Source organism: Pristis pectinata, chromosome 25 (assembly GCF_009764475.1).
Source record: "Pristis pectinata isolate sPriPec2 chromosome 25, sPriPec2.1.pri, whole genome shotgun sequence".
Classification (NCBI taxonomy): Eukaryota; Metazoa; Chordata; class Chondrichthyes; order Rhinopristiformes; family Pristidae; genus Pristis; species Pristis pectinata.
The window spans coordinates 6,307,843-6,324,536 of record NC_067429.1 but is presented as its reverse complement, the minus strand read 5'-3'; the positions used below and the strand labels follow the sequence as shown (position 1 = coordinate 6,324,536).

The 16,694-nt window shown below is 44.9% G+C and overlaps 1 protein-coding gene across 1 annotated transcript in view; it reads left to right on the top strand.

The window, feature by feature from the left end:
* Positions 1-16,694, top strand: part of LOC127582937 (plexin domain-containing protein 1-like) — a 245,554-nt gene that overhangs the window by 148,485 nt on the left and 80,375 nt on the right. Inside the window, exon 9 of the mRNA XM_052038593.1 lies at positions 8,227-8,308. Within this exon, the coding sequence (XP_051894553.1) occupies positions 8,227-8,308 (82 nt within the window). The remainder of the gene's footprint in view (positions 1-8,226; positions 8,309-16,694) is intronic.

The window sequence follows — 16,694 nt, the reverse complement described above, 5'->3', positions numbered from 1 at the left end:
AAGGCACGGTTGCTTTGTACAAGGTCCACTGATTTTTACAGCTGAATTCTCAGAAAGGACAGGTTGGAGCCATGTCAGGAGTTAAAGTGCAAAGCAGGATCCTTGCCTCATAGTTTTAATAGAGGTGAGACAAGGCTCCGTTGAGTAATCTGCTTGCAGGAAGTGAGTTGATTATTTAAATGTATTAATAAAGCTGTCAGTCAGTTTATTGGTCGTTTCAACCAGATATGTCCAAGTTTCTGAAAGTAAACGAGAAGTGCTGAATCAATGGTCTTGACTGCACTGCTGCTGAGTCAGGGGTTGCAAGAATTTTGGCAGGGGGTGGTGGCAGCCAAGGTTAATTTGTTGCTGCTCCCTAGGGCATATTATGATGATTCAAGAGTTGCATTTGCTCAAGCCTCTTGCTTTATCTCTGGAAATGACTAGAGACTGTAGCACTCTGGTTCTCATCATCAGAGACAATGATTTTCATTTATATAGCAGCTCCTTTCACATACTCAGCACATTCAAGAGATACTGTAATGATCTGAGAAACAACCATTCTGTGCACTGCAGGCTCCTACAGACAGCAATGCGATACAACTGAATCATCTAATTTCGGCGCTGTTGATAAGGGGAAACATTGGCCAGAAAACCAAAAATAACTGCCCTGTCTTTCTACAAAATAATGCAGTGGGATTGTTTCTGTCCCCAGACAGAACAGCCACAGCTGAAGGGAACAGTGGGTTACACGGATAGGTTCAGAAACATGGACAGGTGCTGAAGTGTAGCATGAGCACCAACATGGACAGGTTGGGCCGAATGGCCTGCTTCCGTTCTACATTACCTGGCCTCAACCGCAGACACTCTGGGCTTCCATCTTTGGCTCCAATCAAATTTGCACTGCCCTTATCGCCAAAGTTAACCACAGCAGTGAGAGTACAAACTCTATTTTGAGGTGCTACCAGCCCACCCCTGACTAACACCAGTCAATGTCACTCAAAACCAACCCTAGAGAAACTCTTTGGTATTCTGTTTATAATGTGACTGATTAATTGGTATTTGTCAATAGATTCACAGTGGATAAGCCAACCAACCTGACATTATTAAAGTGGTTTTTAATTCCTTCCTTAGTGGGGTCCCACCAATAGCACAGGAGCTGGCAACACAATGGGATTTAGTTAGGAAGCCATTGGAGACAGATTGACTCCCTTTACAGCTGTTCTCCGAAAGCTGGTTTTCCTCCCAAATGCAATGGCCTTGGAGTGACTTACTTAAGACAACATTGGGTTGGATTGTTTTTGGTCTGGACTACTTCTGCACCGGCGGCCTTCACTGGTTGGTATGGCAACTGCTCTGCCCAAGACCACAAGTAATTGCAGATAGTTGTGAACGCAGTCCGGTCCATCACACAAACCAGCCTCACCTCCATTGACTCCGTCTACACTTCCCACTGCCTCAGGAAAGCAACCAACATAATCAAGGATCCCTCCCACCCCGGTCGTTCTCTCTTCTCCCCTCACCCATTGGGCATAAGGTACAAAAGCCTGAAAACACATACCACCAGGCTCAAGGATAGGCTCAATCTTCTATGCCACTGTTATCAGACTTTTGAACGGACCTCTTATACAGCAAAAGATGAACTCTTGATCTCCCTGCACTACATTTTCTCTGTAACTGTAACACTATGCTCTGCATTCTGCTTGTCCTTTTCACTACCTCGATGTACTTATGTATGGAATGATCTGTCTAGATGGCACACAAACAAAAACCTTTTCACTGTATCTTGGTACATGTGACAATAATAAAACCAAGTCAATTCTTCTTCAATTCCTCCATGCAGCCTGCAGGACCTATTCACCTGATGCATGGGCATCCTGTGGGGCGGAGTGCGTTGCAAGTGGCAACTAAGCCTCAGGTGACGGATCCTAAAGCTACAACCCCTGAACCTGCTGATGGGCTTTTGATTGGTCACTGTTCTCAAAGGCCTTTTCAACTGCTTTTAAGTGTTTCTGATTATCAAAGTTAAACTCTGATTAAAAGAGTTTAAATAGATTTAAATAATTTTAAAAAGTAGAAATTACTTAAATTAGTAATACATTTATGTAAAGTGCATCAGACAACCAGAAGTGAATTAAAAAACATAAAGATAAAGGTAAATAAGGAAAAACAAACAAACCACTTACCTCCACTGACCTATTTCATCAGGTTGGTGACCACATGGCCTGGTCCAATTGCTAGACAATAGTTCCTTCCTGAACACTCAAGACTATTTACCTTTGAAGATGCTACCCGTGAAACTGGCAGAGACTTGTGCTGAATGGCTGCCTTCTGTGCCATGAAAATTCTATGATTCAAATAAATGAGATTGAGCTACTTGCACCAGCCAGTCTGTCTCTGAAGGTTTCTTCAGCTACATCCTGATGTGTTGCCAGCTCCTATCAATTACTGTACTGTGCTGTGACCTGTTCCTGGCAGTGGGACCTGACTAAGGAAGAGATTAATGTTAGAGTGACCAGCTTACCCAATGTGAATTTTTCAACAATTGTCATCCAACACAAATAATTAAAGTATAATTATCGTTAGTAAAAATCTATTTATTTATTATCATTGTTAATAATTTATCATGTATTATTATCACTGATAATATTAAATAACTAATAGTGATATTAAATGGTATTATTCACAACAATTTATCATTTATTATAAGTTGATTTATTATTAATAACACATTATTGTTATTCATCATGACTAATATTAATTATCTTCAATAATATTATAATTATCCAAATGTGTGTAATGAGTTGAATTATAACCTGTAGGGCTGGTGTAACAATGAGGGGCCAGATGTGAATTGCATCCAACCCCCTCACAGGAGCCTCCCATTCTCCGCCACCGGCTTGATAGATAGCACATGAAATAGCACAGTACGTTCCACCCCACTGACGATCCCTGAGCACAGTGAGCACCAGAGGCCATGGTGAGCCTCTATAACTGCTGTTCCCAGAACAGAACCTGAGGAGGCAGGCGGAGAATGCAGTTATTCCTGGAAGATCCACACAGATCAGGCCAAGAAGCTAGCAGCTTATCCAAGCTAGCTAAGGAGAGCACGTCAGTGAACTGTCACGAAGGCAGCACATCCATATCCCTGGAGACACTTGAATAGCAAGGTATTTATAATATATCTATTATTTGCAAACATCTGTGGAGGATTGAATGTTTTCCACACTGAGTAAAACAAAAGAACACACACGCCGATGATGGCACTGATGCAGATTTCTCTGACTGTGCGTGACCAAACTCAGTGTAAGAAACAGCCGTTGATTCATGACTTTTGCATCACATCTCCCTCAAGGCATAACAGCAGAATGTGCTGGTGTTCCAATTCTGTACTGATCACATCATGATAAGAATAACTACTCAGCCCATCCACCTCACTGTGCTATTGAACCCATATCACAGCATCTTGAACGACCCTGGAGTCTATAACTCCGCTGCACTTTTCCTAGACTATTAAGTGTTGGAAGGCCATCCTGAGCATGCCTTTAATTATTCCAGAGCCTTGGCCTGCAATGGGTTAGCCTTCACCATTTGACCTGGTATCTATGACCATACAAAGACCCTTCTCACTCTTCTCCAGTCTGAACTGAAGAAAGCAGCCTGGAACTTTCCAGAACTTAGTCCTATGTGTGTGAACCTCCATCTCACCTTGCCCGAGGCCACAGACCTACTGATTTCATAGCTGGGGCAGTACAGTGATGCCAAACTAACCACACTTCCAGTTTGGGAGGAAGACTCCAGACACCTATGTGAGCTGAAGAAAGTTTTTGTAGGCTTATCTTGCGGATCACTTTAATGAGAGGTCACTGACTTCTCACAGGGTCGAACCCCACACTGTGGTGAGTGTCACTTCCCAAGGCAGGGTGGGGCATCATTTCCAGGAGAGCCACGCAACTATTCCAGACGTGCCCCTTTGCTGTGATGGAAACCTGAATCAAGAGCCATCCTTGCGGGTACAACTTTAATGGAATACATCAACATAAAGAATTCGACTTATTTTACGACTTGGTGTACCTGCGGTGTCAAGAAATTCATGACTTTTCCTTCCAAACAGGCCTGTTATATTTACCTTGTACTGTTGTAAATGCACACCAGCAAGTGAGCTTGACCAGAGAGCTCATTGTTTCAGGTTCTGATGCTGCCTAATTGACCAAGTGTTCTGCTAATCTCTCATCATCGTTGCTTGCTGGACTCACTGGCAGACCACAGTCAGACAAGCACACAGCTCACAGCGCTGTTGTAATTAGCATTCTGGCTGCAGAAGACTGTGCATACAACTAACAAGCTTCAAAAGACTCACTTGGAGCTTGGAAAGATTGTTTTAATTTTTGAATTGCAAATATGTGTAGATTGATTCTCAGATAAAATAGCGACATCAGTGTGAGGAATTTTAGGCACTACTGCTTGGGAAGGAGGGGGTGAGGATTGATTTTATTCTGTTATATTTTCAGGAGATGGGTGTCTCATTATCTATTGCCCCGCACTAATTGCCTTTGAGAAGGTGGGAGTGAGTTTCTGCTTTGAACTGCTGCAATCCTTTTAGTGAAGGGGCTCCCACAGTGCTATTGGGGAAGGAAATTCCAGGATTTTGACCCAACACCAATGAAGGAACAGCGATATGTTTCCACGTTAGCGTCATGTGCAACTTGGAGGGGAACCTGCCAGTGGTGGTGTTCCCATGCACTCCCTGCCCTTGTCCCTCTTGGTGAGAGGGATCATGAGTTTGGGAGGTGAGTAACCACAGTGCAGTCTGTAGATGGTGCACACAACAGCCACTTTGCGTTGGTGGTGGAAGGAATGAATGTTTAGGGTAGTTGATGGGGCCAGTCAAACAGCAGCTTTGTCCTTGTGCCAAGCTACCTGAGAGTTGCTGGAGCTGCATTCATCTGTGCAAGGAAGGAGCATTCCGTCACACTTCTGAATTGTACCTTGCAGATGGTGGAAAGGCTTTGGGTGTCCAGAGGTGAGTCGCTCACAGCAGGGATACCAGACTCTGACCTGCTCTTGTAGCCATAGTATTTTTGTGGCTGGTCCACTTAATTCTCTGGTTGATGGTGACCCCCAGGATATCGATGGTGGGGAACTCAGCCTCAGAAGCGACATTAGATGTCAAAGTTAGATGGTTAGTCTCTCTCTTGCTGGCAATGGTCATTGTGGTGTGATTGTTACTTGCCACTTATCAGCACATATTTGAGAGTTCCCTAGTGTCTTTCTAAATGCAGGCATGTGTTCCTTCAGTTGTTGCCACGTTGCAAATGTAATTAAACGTTGCACAAACATCAACGGACATCCCCACTTCCAGCCTCAGAATGGAAGGAAGGTGATTGGTGAAGCAGCTGAGGATGGATGGACCCAGGACACTGCCCTGAGGAACTCCTGTCCTGGGCCAGGGAAGATTGACTTCCGGCAACTACAACCATCTTCCTTTGTGAGAAGTATGACTGCAATCGTTGAGTGTTTTCCTCTTGATGACCACTGACCAGTTTTACCAGAGCGTCTTGATGCCACATTCAATCAAACGCTGCCTTGATGTCAAGCAGGTCACTCTCACCTCACCTCTGGAACTCAGCTCTTCAATCCAGGTTGGGACCAAGGCTGTGACGAGGTCCTGAGCCCAGAAGTCCTGGAAAAACCCAAACTATGCACTGATGAGCAGATTACTGGTGACCAAGTGTTATTTGATGGCATTGTCGATAGCAATAGCTTTGCTGTTCATTGAGAGCAGGCTGATTGATTGGGTAGTAATTAGCTGCGTTAGATTTGTCCCAATTTTTATGAAAGGAACAAAGCTGGGTAATTTTCCACATTGTAGGATGGATTCCAGCTTTGTAACTCACTGGAACTTGGCTCAAGATGCAGCTGGTTCTGGAGCTGGATACTGTCTGGTTCCCTGGCCCTTCCTGTATCCAATGCTCCCAGCTGTTCCTTGGCATCATTTAGATTATTTGAACTGGCTGAAGACTGGTGTCTGTGACAGTGGGGATTTCAGGAGGAAGCTGAGATGGATCATCTGCTCAGCAGTTCTGCCAGGATCATACCTGGACTACAAGGGTTATAGGTTTCACAAATACTAGAGGGCATGCATTTATGGTGAGAGTGGGAAAGTTCAAAGGAGGCATGTGGGGCACATTTTTTACATAGAGAGTGGTGGGTACCTGGAATGGGCTGCCAGGGTTAGTGATGGAAGCAAATACAATAGTGGTGTTTAAGAGGCTGTTTGGTAGACACAAAAAGATGGAAGGAATGGAAGGATATGGATCATGTACAGGCAGAAGAGATTTAGCTTAATTCAGCATTGTGTCGGCACAGACTTCATGGGCCAAAGGGCCTGTTCCTGTGATGCACTGTTCTATGTTCTATGAGTTCTGTAGTTTGCACACACTTTTGCCACAGTGGGCAGGAGGTGAAGGGGGTGAATGTCCTGGTGTGCCAGTCACATGGGCTGCTTTGTCATAGTCTGTGTCAGGTTTGTCAGGTGCTGCACTCCTTAGGGTAAGTGGAGGGTCTTCCATGGCAGCCTTTACTTGTGCCATGTAGATGACGGAAAGGCTTTGGTGAGTCAGAAGCTGAGCCATTCGCCACAGCACAACCGAGTGACCAACCAACCGACCAATTGACCAACCAACCAACTGACCAACTGACCGACCAACCAACTGACCGGCAACCAACTGACCAATGAACCAACCGACTGACCGATCAACCAAGTGACCAACCAACCAACTGACCAACAGACCGACCAACCAACTGACTGACCAACCAACTGTCCAATGAACCAACTGACCAACCAACCAACCAACCGACCAACCGACCAACCAACCAACCGATCAACCAACCAACCAACCAACTGACCGACCGACCAACCGACAAACTAACCAACAACCAACCAACCAAGTGACTGACCAAACAATTGACCAATCAACTCTCCGACCAACCAACCGCCACCAACCAGAGGCCAGCTTTAACCCCCTTTCAGTTTTCTGATCTATGATAACTCTCATTAAACTAACACTTTTGAGCACGTTACAGCTCGTGAAGTACTTTTTTCAGTCCAGACACTGTTGTGATGAAGGAAATGCAGCCATGGTCGGCTGACGGTGAAGGAGACACAGTGACCCACATATGGCAATCTCACACAATTAGCAACGCAGTGAAGGCTAAACGACATAACACTGATTGATCGAGTATTGGCTACTCTCCACACTTCATCAAAAGAGTGCACTGGTCACATCAAGTTGACAGCATGGACAGGGCCTCTGTGTAAGGTGTCACCAGAATGACCACCTCTCTCAGATCAGTGTTCCCTCAATACTAAGCTGGGACATCAGAAAAGATTTCTGTGATCAAGCCTTTGGAGTGAGACTTGAACCTTTAACCTCCTGCCTCATCTGAGCTACAGCTGACACCTATGAGTCCCATGTGGTGTGCAGGATACAGCTGACTTGGATTACTGAAGCAGTGTGGGTGAAAGCCAAAAAGTGTTTTGAAAACAAGGGATTGAATCCTGAAGTCAACTTAATGAGGACCTGGGGAGCTAATGGGATAAATGGGAATGTGGCAGTGTCCTGAAGGAAGGGTGGAGCCTGTAAACTTTGACTATGTTAGTTCCAACATAAGTGACTGCATACACACATTGCTGCTGTGTACCTTGCCATCTAGTGCACATGCTCACAACTGCACTTAAGAGTTCCTAACAGTGAAGTAAACAATGCTCTTAAAGTGGATACTGTTGCATGGCAATAAAAGTAATATAAGAAAACTACAGAGGCCAGTAAGAAGATCATATATGATGACAATCTTCGGGGCGGTATTGTTGTAGATTCTGCATTGACAACACTGGGGACGGGGAGGGAATTCAGCTCAGGGTGGAAGCCAAGAAGACTGAGGATCGGTAATTTAATGTGGAGCGAAACAACTGCAGCTTAAGCTTTACCGAGATGAAGTGCAGAACATTTCTGCTTTCTTCTTGTGAAACTGCTCTGCATCAAATGGAAGTAGTTAATGCGATGGATCCCACAGAGACTTTCAGTTTAACTCTGTCTTTTATGACTCCAGGCTCATTGGGGGTAGTTCCCGCCAAACAATTTTGTTGCAGTAATTAATTCCAGGGATCCTTTAACAGTTTTTTCTGTCTGTTTCCTCCAGTAATTCACTGAATTCATGCCATCATCTCCTCTCTCTCACTCACAGTGTGTCTGCAACATCTGAGTTGTAACGCCTGTGTCAATGCTGAGGAACGCTTCAACTGCAGTTGGTGTGGTGTACTCCAGAGGTAAGACTCTCCTACCCCTCCCCATCTGTTCATTAGAGCTCACTTAAAAGGCAACGCACTCATCCAACAGCTAGTCTTCTAAATGCAAAACTATTACTTTATTTCATATAGATGTCTTTGAATTATCTCATGCTCAAAGAACAAAGCCCTAATTGGATTTCCTTTGTGCCAACTTGGTGAGCTGACCTCACTGACCAGAGTTGACCACTGCTGTCTGGAGTGGGCAACTTTGGCCAGGTCCAGAATTCAATCTGGAACCACCCATCCCAACCCTGGATAAAAAAGTAATGGCTGGGCAGTGTGCTAGCCCAGAATTAGACCGTTTAAGGAGGCTGTCAACTCAGCATTGGACCTTGTGTGGGTTCTGCCTCAGTGAGGAATGAATGAGTTGGAATTGGCCTACTATTGTCACATATACCAAGATACAGTGAAAACCTTTTGTTTGCGTGCCATTCAGACAGATCATTCCGTACATAAATGCATTGAGGTAGTAAAAAGGAAAACGGAATGCAGAATATAGTGTTACAGTTACAGAGAAAGTGCAGTGCAGGTGGACAAATAAGGTGCAAGGGCCATAAGAAGGTAAACTGGCAGATCAAGGGTTCATCTCTAGCCTGTGAGAGGTCCATTCAAGAATCTGATAATACAGTGGGATGGAAGTGTCCTTGAACCTGGTGGTTTGTGCTCTCAAGCCTTTGTATCTTCTCCCCGATGGGAGGAGGAAGAAGAGAGAATGACCAGGATGGGAGGGGTCCTTATTTATGTTGGCCGCTTTCCCAAAGCAGCGGGAAGTGTAGACAGAGTCAAAGGAGGGGAGACTGGTTTGTGTAGACTGGAATGTGTTCACAAATCTCTGTAATTTCTTGCAGTTTTAGGCAGAACAGTTTTAGGCAAACCATGATACATCCAGATAGAATGTTTTCTATGGTGCATCTGTAAAAATTGGCGAGAGTCATCAAGGACATGCTGAATTTTCTTAGCCTTCTGAGGAATTAGAGGCATTGATGTGATTTCTTGGCCACAGCATCCACGTGGCTGGATCAGGACAAATTGTTGGTGATATTTACACCTAGGAACTTGAGTCTCTCAACCACTGATAAAAGCAGAGGCGTGTACTTTGCCCTGCTTCCTGAGGTCAATGACCAACTCCTTTGTTTTGCTGTCACTGAGGGAATGGTTGTTGTCTTGACAACATGCCACTAAGCTCTATCTCCTTCCTGTACTCTGTCTTATTGTTGTTTGAGATCCTGCCCACTATGGCGGTGTCAACTTTTAAATGGAGTTAGAGCAGGATTTAGTCACACAGTCGTGAATGAAAGAGAAGGTGCTTGCAATTCTCTCGCACCCTTCACAGTTTCAGGATACCACGAAGCAAGTTGCAGCCAATGAAGTACCTTTGAAATGTCGACAACATTGCAATTCCAGGAACTGCAGTGGTTAATTTATACAGAGCAAGTTCCCTAAACAGATGTACAACGAAGGTGATGTTAGCCGAGGGGGTAATCATTGCCCATGTCTGTGAGGAGAACTCCCAAGCTCTTCTTCAAGTAGTGCCTTGGAACTTCTTACAAACACCTGAGAGGGCAGTGTAACGAAAGACAGCATCTCTGACAGTGCAGCACTCCCTCAGCACTGCACTGGTGTGTTAGCTCACTTCATGTGCTCATCCCTCTAGTGTCTACGAATCCTGACCAGGCGAGGGTGGTAGACTCTGAGGTACACCTGAGACGGAGTGAACCCTCAGGTACCATCTGCATAGAGATGGAGCAGCAGACTCTGGAGGAACTGATTACTGTGTTATCAGTTGGAGGGGGCTGTGGCCTTGGGCCATTCATTTCTGCACTTGGAGCATTGTGTACAGTTTTGGTCGCCCTGTTATAGGAAAGACACCATTAAACTGGAACGAGTACAGAGGAAATTTACAAGGATGTTGCCAGGACTCGAGGGTTTGAGTTATAGAGAGAGGTTGGGTAGGCTAGGACTTTATTCCCTGGAATATAGGAGATTGAGGGGTGACCTTATAGAGCTGTATAAAATCATGAGGGGTATAGCCAGGGTGGATGCACGCAGTCTTGTTCCCAGGGATGGGGAACTAAAAGCTAGAGGGCATAGGTTTAAGATGAGAGGTGAAAGACTTAAAAGACACCTGAGGGGTAACTTCTTCATGCAGAGGGTGGTGCGTGTATGGAACAAGTTGCCAAAGGAAGTGGTTGAGGCAGGTATAATAACATTTAAAAATCATTTGGATAAGTTTGTGTACAGGAGGGATGTGGGCCAAACATAGGCAAATAGGACTAGCTTGGATGGGCACCATGGTCGGCATGGATGAGTTGGGCAGAATGGCCTGTTTCCATGCTATATCACTCCATAACTCTCTGAGTGCAGCTGTTCCCTGTTCTTGTTGTGAAGAAGGCATTGGCAGTGTTGGAAGTGATCCCAGTGAGCTTCATCTTCAGTCATAATTCTGCTGGTGATTTGATTACTGGACCCAACCAGCCTTATTAAGATAAGATATCATTTATTAGTCACATGTACATTGAAACACACAGTGAAATGCATCTTTTGCATAGTGTTCTGGGGGCAGCCCGCAAGTGTCGCCACGCTTCCGGCGCCAACACAACATGCCCACAACTTCCTAACCCGTACGTCTTTTGGAATGTGGGAGGAAACCGGAGCACCCGGAGGAAACCCACTCAGACACGAGGAGAACATACAAACTCCTTACAGACAGCGGCCAGAATTGAACCCGGGCCGCTGGCGCTGGAAAGCGTTACGCTGACCGCTACACTATCGGGCAGCAGTGGGGAAGGGGCGATCAGGAAGGGAAAAGTACCTGGTGAGGGGAGTGGACGGGTGATGAATGTTTTTGAACATGATGTCAGAAGTCTGACAACCAAAGAGAGCACTGTGACAAACAGTTTTAAATATTGGGAGAGGTATTTTTGGTTTATCACTTTGTATATTATTTGAATACTATTCTCTTTAAATCACAGTCAGAGAGATACAGCACAGAAACAGGCCTTTCAGTCCACAGGTCCACACTGACCATCTATCACCCATTTACATTAATCCTACATTAATCTTTTTTTTCCAGTCTTCCCACATTCCCATCAATTCCCCTCAGATTCTACCCCTCACTGGGGGCAATTTGCAGCGGCCAATTGATGTACCAACTTGCACATCTTTGGGATGAGGGAGGAAACTGGAGCACCTGGAGGAAACCCCTTCTGTCACAGGAAGAACGTGCAAACTCCACACAGACAGCTCCTGAGGCCAGGATTGAGCCTGGGTCTCCGGCGCTGTGAGGCAGCAGCTCCACGAGCTGCAACACTGTGTGACACTCTTCACCTCTGAGAGTGGTATTGGTATTGATTTATTATTGTCATTTGTACCGAGGTACAGTGAAAAACTTGTATACCATTTGTACAGATCAATTCATTACACAGTGCATTGAGGTAGTACAGGGTAAAAACAATAACAGAATACAGAGACTTATTCACCTAGTTTTTACATCCTTTCTCTCTCAAATGTCCATTGCCTTCTCATCTGGAATAGGATAAGTGTAAACAGTGCTTCCAGGGCAATGCAATTGCTACATTAAGCCCTGGGGCAGAATAAAACAAACATGAAGCCAACGTCACTGAATAATTTCACTCACATATTAAGAACGTCTTCTTTCCTCCAATAGAGGGAAAATCCACATATTTAGTATTATGTACTTGGTCAGACCCTCTCTGCAGCAGTTTCAGTGAGGAAGAATCTTTTAGCCTTGGAGATTCACCAGAAGATTAAATCATGAAGACAGGTTGCATGTCATTGGCTTGAATTCATCTAAGCAAGGGAGATCGAGGGTGTGATCTGAACAGGGCTATTAAAATGATTTTATTGGGTACACACCAAGAAACTACTCTGATGTGAGGATCAAACGCAAGGGAGTATTATGTTCATCGTTAGAGCAAGGCCATTTGAGGGTAAAGTTAGGGACATCATTTCCCACAGAGGGGAGCCAAGTTTTGGAACACTGACTCCCCAAAGGCTGTGGATGGTGGAGGTCTATTGTACTCTCAGTGTTGGGCAGGGAGATGTGGAGCAAAAGCAGGAGCTAAGATTGAGATGAAGACTGTCAGGACCTTGCTGAAAGGCAGTGACAACTCAAAGGGTTAAATGATCTACTCTCCTATTCCCACATTCCTGCCGTAGGTTAATATATATTCATAATTCATTCCAGGATGGATATCTGGAAAGGGCATTGACTGTAACACGTTCTCTGAAACCATTACCATTGTAGCTCAGTCCAACCTGGCACTGTCTTTGAAGAAAGTTAAAACCAGTGGGGTACATTTCGTAAGACTCCACCGTCAGGAGTGCATTTCTGGGATTGGACATGAATTCTCCTCACTTTCCACGCAATAAAGGTAAACTTGCTCTAGACCTGAGTCTGTCTGAAGTTCTGCCATTGAGCTCTCAGTCATGTTGCTTGATCTGGTGCACCGTCACACCATGCTTCCCACATCAATGCTGAGTGCTGTCTCATGGGCTCAGCTTCAACTTTAACAAAACAGAGAGACTGTTGCTGCAAATGACAATGACTGTTGCGCAGCACCATGGCACAGCTAGTAGAGCCGGTAGCTTGCAGTGCCCGAGACCCGGGTTCAATCCTGACCTCGGGTATTGTCTGCATGGAGTTTACATGTTCTCCCATGATCAGATGGGTTTCTTCCGTGTGCTCCAATTTCCTTCCACAACCCAAAGATGAGCAGGTTGGTAGGTTAACAGGCCACTGGAAACTGCTCTTGGTGTGTAACGGAGTGGGGGTCTCAGGGGGAGTCAATCAGATTGAGTGTTTGATGGTTGGCCTGGAGTCGGTGAGCCGAAGGGCCTGTTTCCATGCTGTATCCCTATAACGACCAATGCATGATAAAGTACGGCACCAAATAACACCTGAATTGGTGGAATTTCATGGCATTTCATTTCATATACTATCAGGCATGGCCATGTCTACTCTCTGCCTGACCTGAGTTGAAGCATGGAATTAAATTCCTTCCTGTGCCTTCCATTCACCTGCAGAGCCAAACCCTGGTGCAAAAGGGAGAAGCTCTCAACGACACTTAGAAATGCATCTGTTCCAAGGCGGAATGAGACCCGGCCTTTATACGTCACTCTGCTGCTCCAATCCTTTGATCTCCGTGTGTTCCATAAGGCAGTTTTGGCTGTAGTTCTATCTGCCTCATTAATTCTACTGTTGTTTTACATTCTCTCTGTTTTGTCTCTGACCCGACCCTATCCTCTGTTTACTCTTATTCCTTCTTCTACAACCTCTAAATGTTTAGTTTTTTATTATATATTCTCCTTTTGCTATAGGTCTTGGCCTTGTTCTAGATCTACTGGTCTCTTGATCTCTCACTCGTTGCCCCTCTTATTCTGTTTTTCTCCTCTCTTGCTTCCCCACATATTTTCAGTCAAATTCAGACTTCAATTTTAAAGTTCTCCCTCTTGATTTAAGTCCCTCCATGACATCCTTCTCTATCCCTGTAATCCTCCAGCTCTACAACCCTCCAAAGATATCTGAGCTCCTCTAATTTTGATCATTCCAGATAGTAATCACATCACCAACAGCAGCCATAGCTTCACCCATCAAGGCTTGAACTTCTCTCCATAAGCTGCTCTACCTTCCTATCTCGACCTTGAAGATACTCTTCAAATCTTAGGTCACCTGCCTCAACATCTTTTTTTGTGGCTCAATGCCAATTTTATTGGATAATATTCCTGAAAAGTACCTTGGAACTTTTAGCAATGTTAATGGAGCTCTTGTAGTTGACAACCAATAAGCCAAAAGGGTAGTACAGTGGGTCAGCTAATGGAGTGACTAGCTCACAGCTCCAGCAACATGGGTTCAATCCTGACCTTCAATTCCGTCTGTGTGCCGTTTGCACATTCTCTCTGTTTCCTCCGGGTGCTTTGCTTTCCTCCTACATCCCAAAGACATGTGGGTTGGTAGGTTAATTGACCACTATAAGGTACTCCTAACGTTCAGCTGAGTGGCAGACTTTGGGGGGAGTTAGTGTGAGGGGAATAAAATGGGGCTAGTGTATATAAGTGCTCGATGGTCAGAACAGATTTGTTGGGCCTGTTTCCGTGTTCTACTCTGGACACTTTTTAAGCTGTCCATTCCCCCTGTATGTTACCGTCAGTGTTGCATATGCATGACCCGCTGAGTTCTTCCAGCAGATTGTTAGTTTCACGTTGAGTATAGTCAGATGAGATAATAATCTTATAAAGATTATTCAAATTCAAAGGTTAAATCAATGGTTGCCATGTAGGCCCTGCCTGAGATTTCATTCATCCCATTTTTTCCTGACCAGAACACGTATACTTGAATGAAAGGTATAAAGACCGCAACAAAAACTCTGCTGCAAACGTTGGGAGATAAGCAGCTGGAATGCACCCTGAATCAGTATTTACCAGACAGGCCAACATCTGCTTCTTCTTATTGGCAGCACATCTGGCTGGGTCCAATGAGAATCTGCTCATGTTACAGACAATCCTTAATCAACTGTATATTTTCAAGGGTTCGGCCATTTAATTGCTGGCACCAGGTTCTGGCAGATTGAGCAGCTGTTAATTTGTTTAATGAATAATGAACTACTTAACTTCTCTAACTCTTTCCCTTATATGTTTCTGTTCTAACTTCTCAAGTTGTTTTTGATGAAATGGGGAATATGGGCAACTCCCCTTTTATCCTGTTGGGTTCTGTCTGCAGTGACCAGAAGTGAGCAGATCTTTAGTTTTGGCTTTAATATCAGGAGACTTTAATGGTGGTGAATCTGTCAGTTAGTCCAGATTCCATCTATCAGAATCCATTTAGATTCCAGCATCTGCAGTCTCTTGTGTCTCCATTATACCCAGACATTTACATAGGAACTTAGTAAGATCCAAAGTGCAGCAATACTTCCCATCTACATGGTCTCTTCAGGAAACACAAGCCATCTCTGAGAGCTTTACCTTCAATACATGATGAGCAAGAGGAAGATGAACAAATGAACAGGTTATGTCCATATTCATTGGAGTCTATTGAAACATATACTATAAGCTTCAGAGAGAGCTTAACAGGGTAGAGTCTGCGATGAAGCTTCCCTTCGTGGGAGAACCTACTTGTGCGGCACAGTGGCTCAATTAGTAAAGCCATTGCCTCACAGCTCCAGAGACCAGGGTTCAATCCTGACCTCAGGCGCTGTCCTGGTGGAGCTTGCACGTTCTCCCTGTGGCCGGGTGGGTGTTCTGCTGTTCTAAAGATGTGTGGTTTAGTAGGTTAATTGGCCACTGTAAATTGACCCTAGTCTGTAGGTAAGTGGTAGAATCTGGGGGGAGTTGATGAGAATGTGGAGAGAATAAAATGGGATTGGACTGGCGTAAAGGGTGTGTGGTGTCATTTTGTTTACTCCCTGCTTTCTCCCTTAGAAACAGTTCTCAAGCCCAGTGCCTTGACTAATCCTTTAGTCATCTGTCCTAAATTTTCTCCGTGTGGCTCAGTGACAAATTTTGTTTCAAATTGTTCCCGTGAAGTGCCTTCGAATGGTTTGATATAAGTGATGTTGCATAGATACAAATTTATGTTGTTGGAAGGGAGCAAACCATTGAAGAATTGAGGCAGTTAAGAAGACCAAACTTTTGCCTTATAAAGTACGATCACCATGGTTGCTATTGAATCCCTTCCCACTTTCCCAGGATCATCCCCCATTGCTTCAGATTCAGCGGTACATAGGGCGTGTTTCTGCTTTGTATGATTCTATGAACAAGGGGATCTATTTTAAGAACTTCAAGTTCCCTACTTAAGACGTAGGTGAGGAGAAGTTTCTTCTCTTGGAGGGTTGTAGATCTCTGGGATTCTCTACCTCCAAGGAACTGTGGAAGCTAAGTCATTGCATGTACTCAAAGCTGAGATGGGTTGTTTGCCTGTCGAGGAAAGCGAGATAAAGAGAACAGCAGACAGGAAAGCCAACCATTAGAACAGCCATGAATTTATTGCACAGTGAACTCCTGCTCCTATTTCTTAGGCTCTTACATTCTAAAAGAGAAAGTGAAGAGTCTTTAGGAGACTTTCAAAGGAAGGAGATAACAATGTAGAGATATTAAAGGAGAAAGTTGTGGAGAATAGGCTGACAGCTGAATGGAAGAAGGGAGGATGAGCAAGAGCTGGGGTGGTGGGGAATGAGGTGGCAGGGGAGTGAGGTGGGGGAGGGAGGGAGTGAGGTGGCAGGGGAGGGGTGAGTGAGGTGGTGGGGAGGGGGAGAGGGAGATGGTGGGAGAGTGAAGCAGCGGGGGTGGGGGGGTAGGGGGGCGCGGGGAATGGTGGTTTGATCCTGGGAAAGTGGGAAAGGATTTGAAG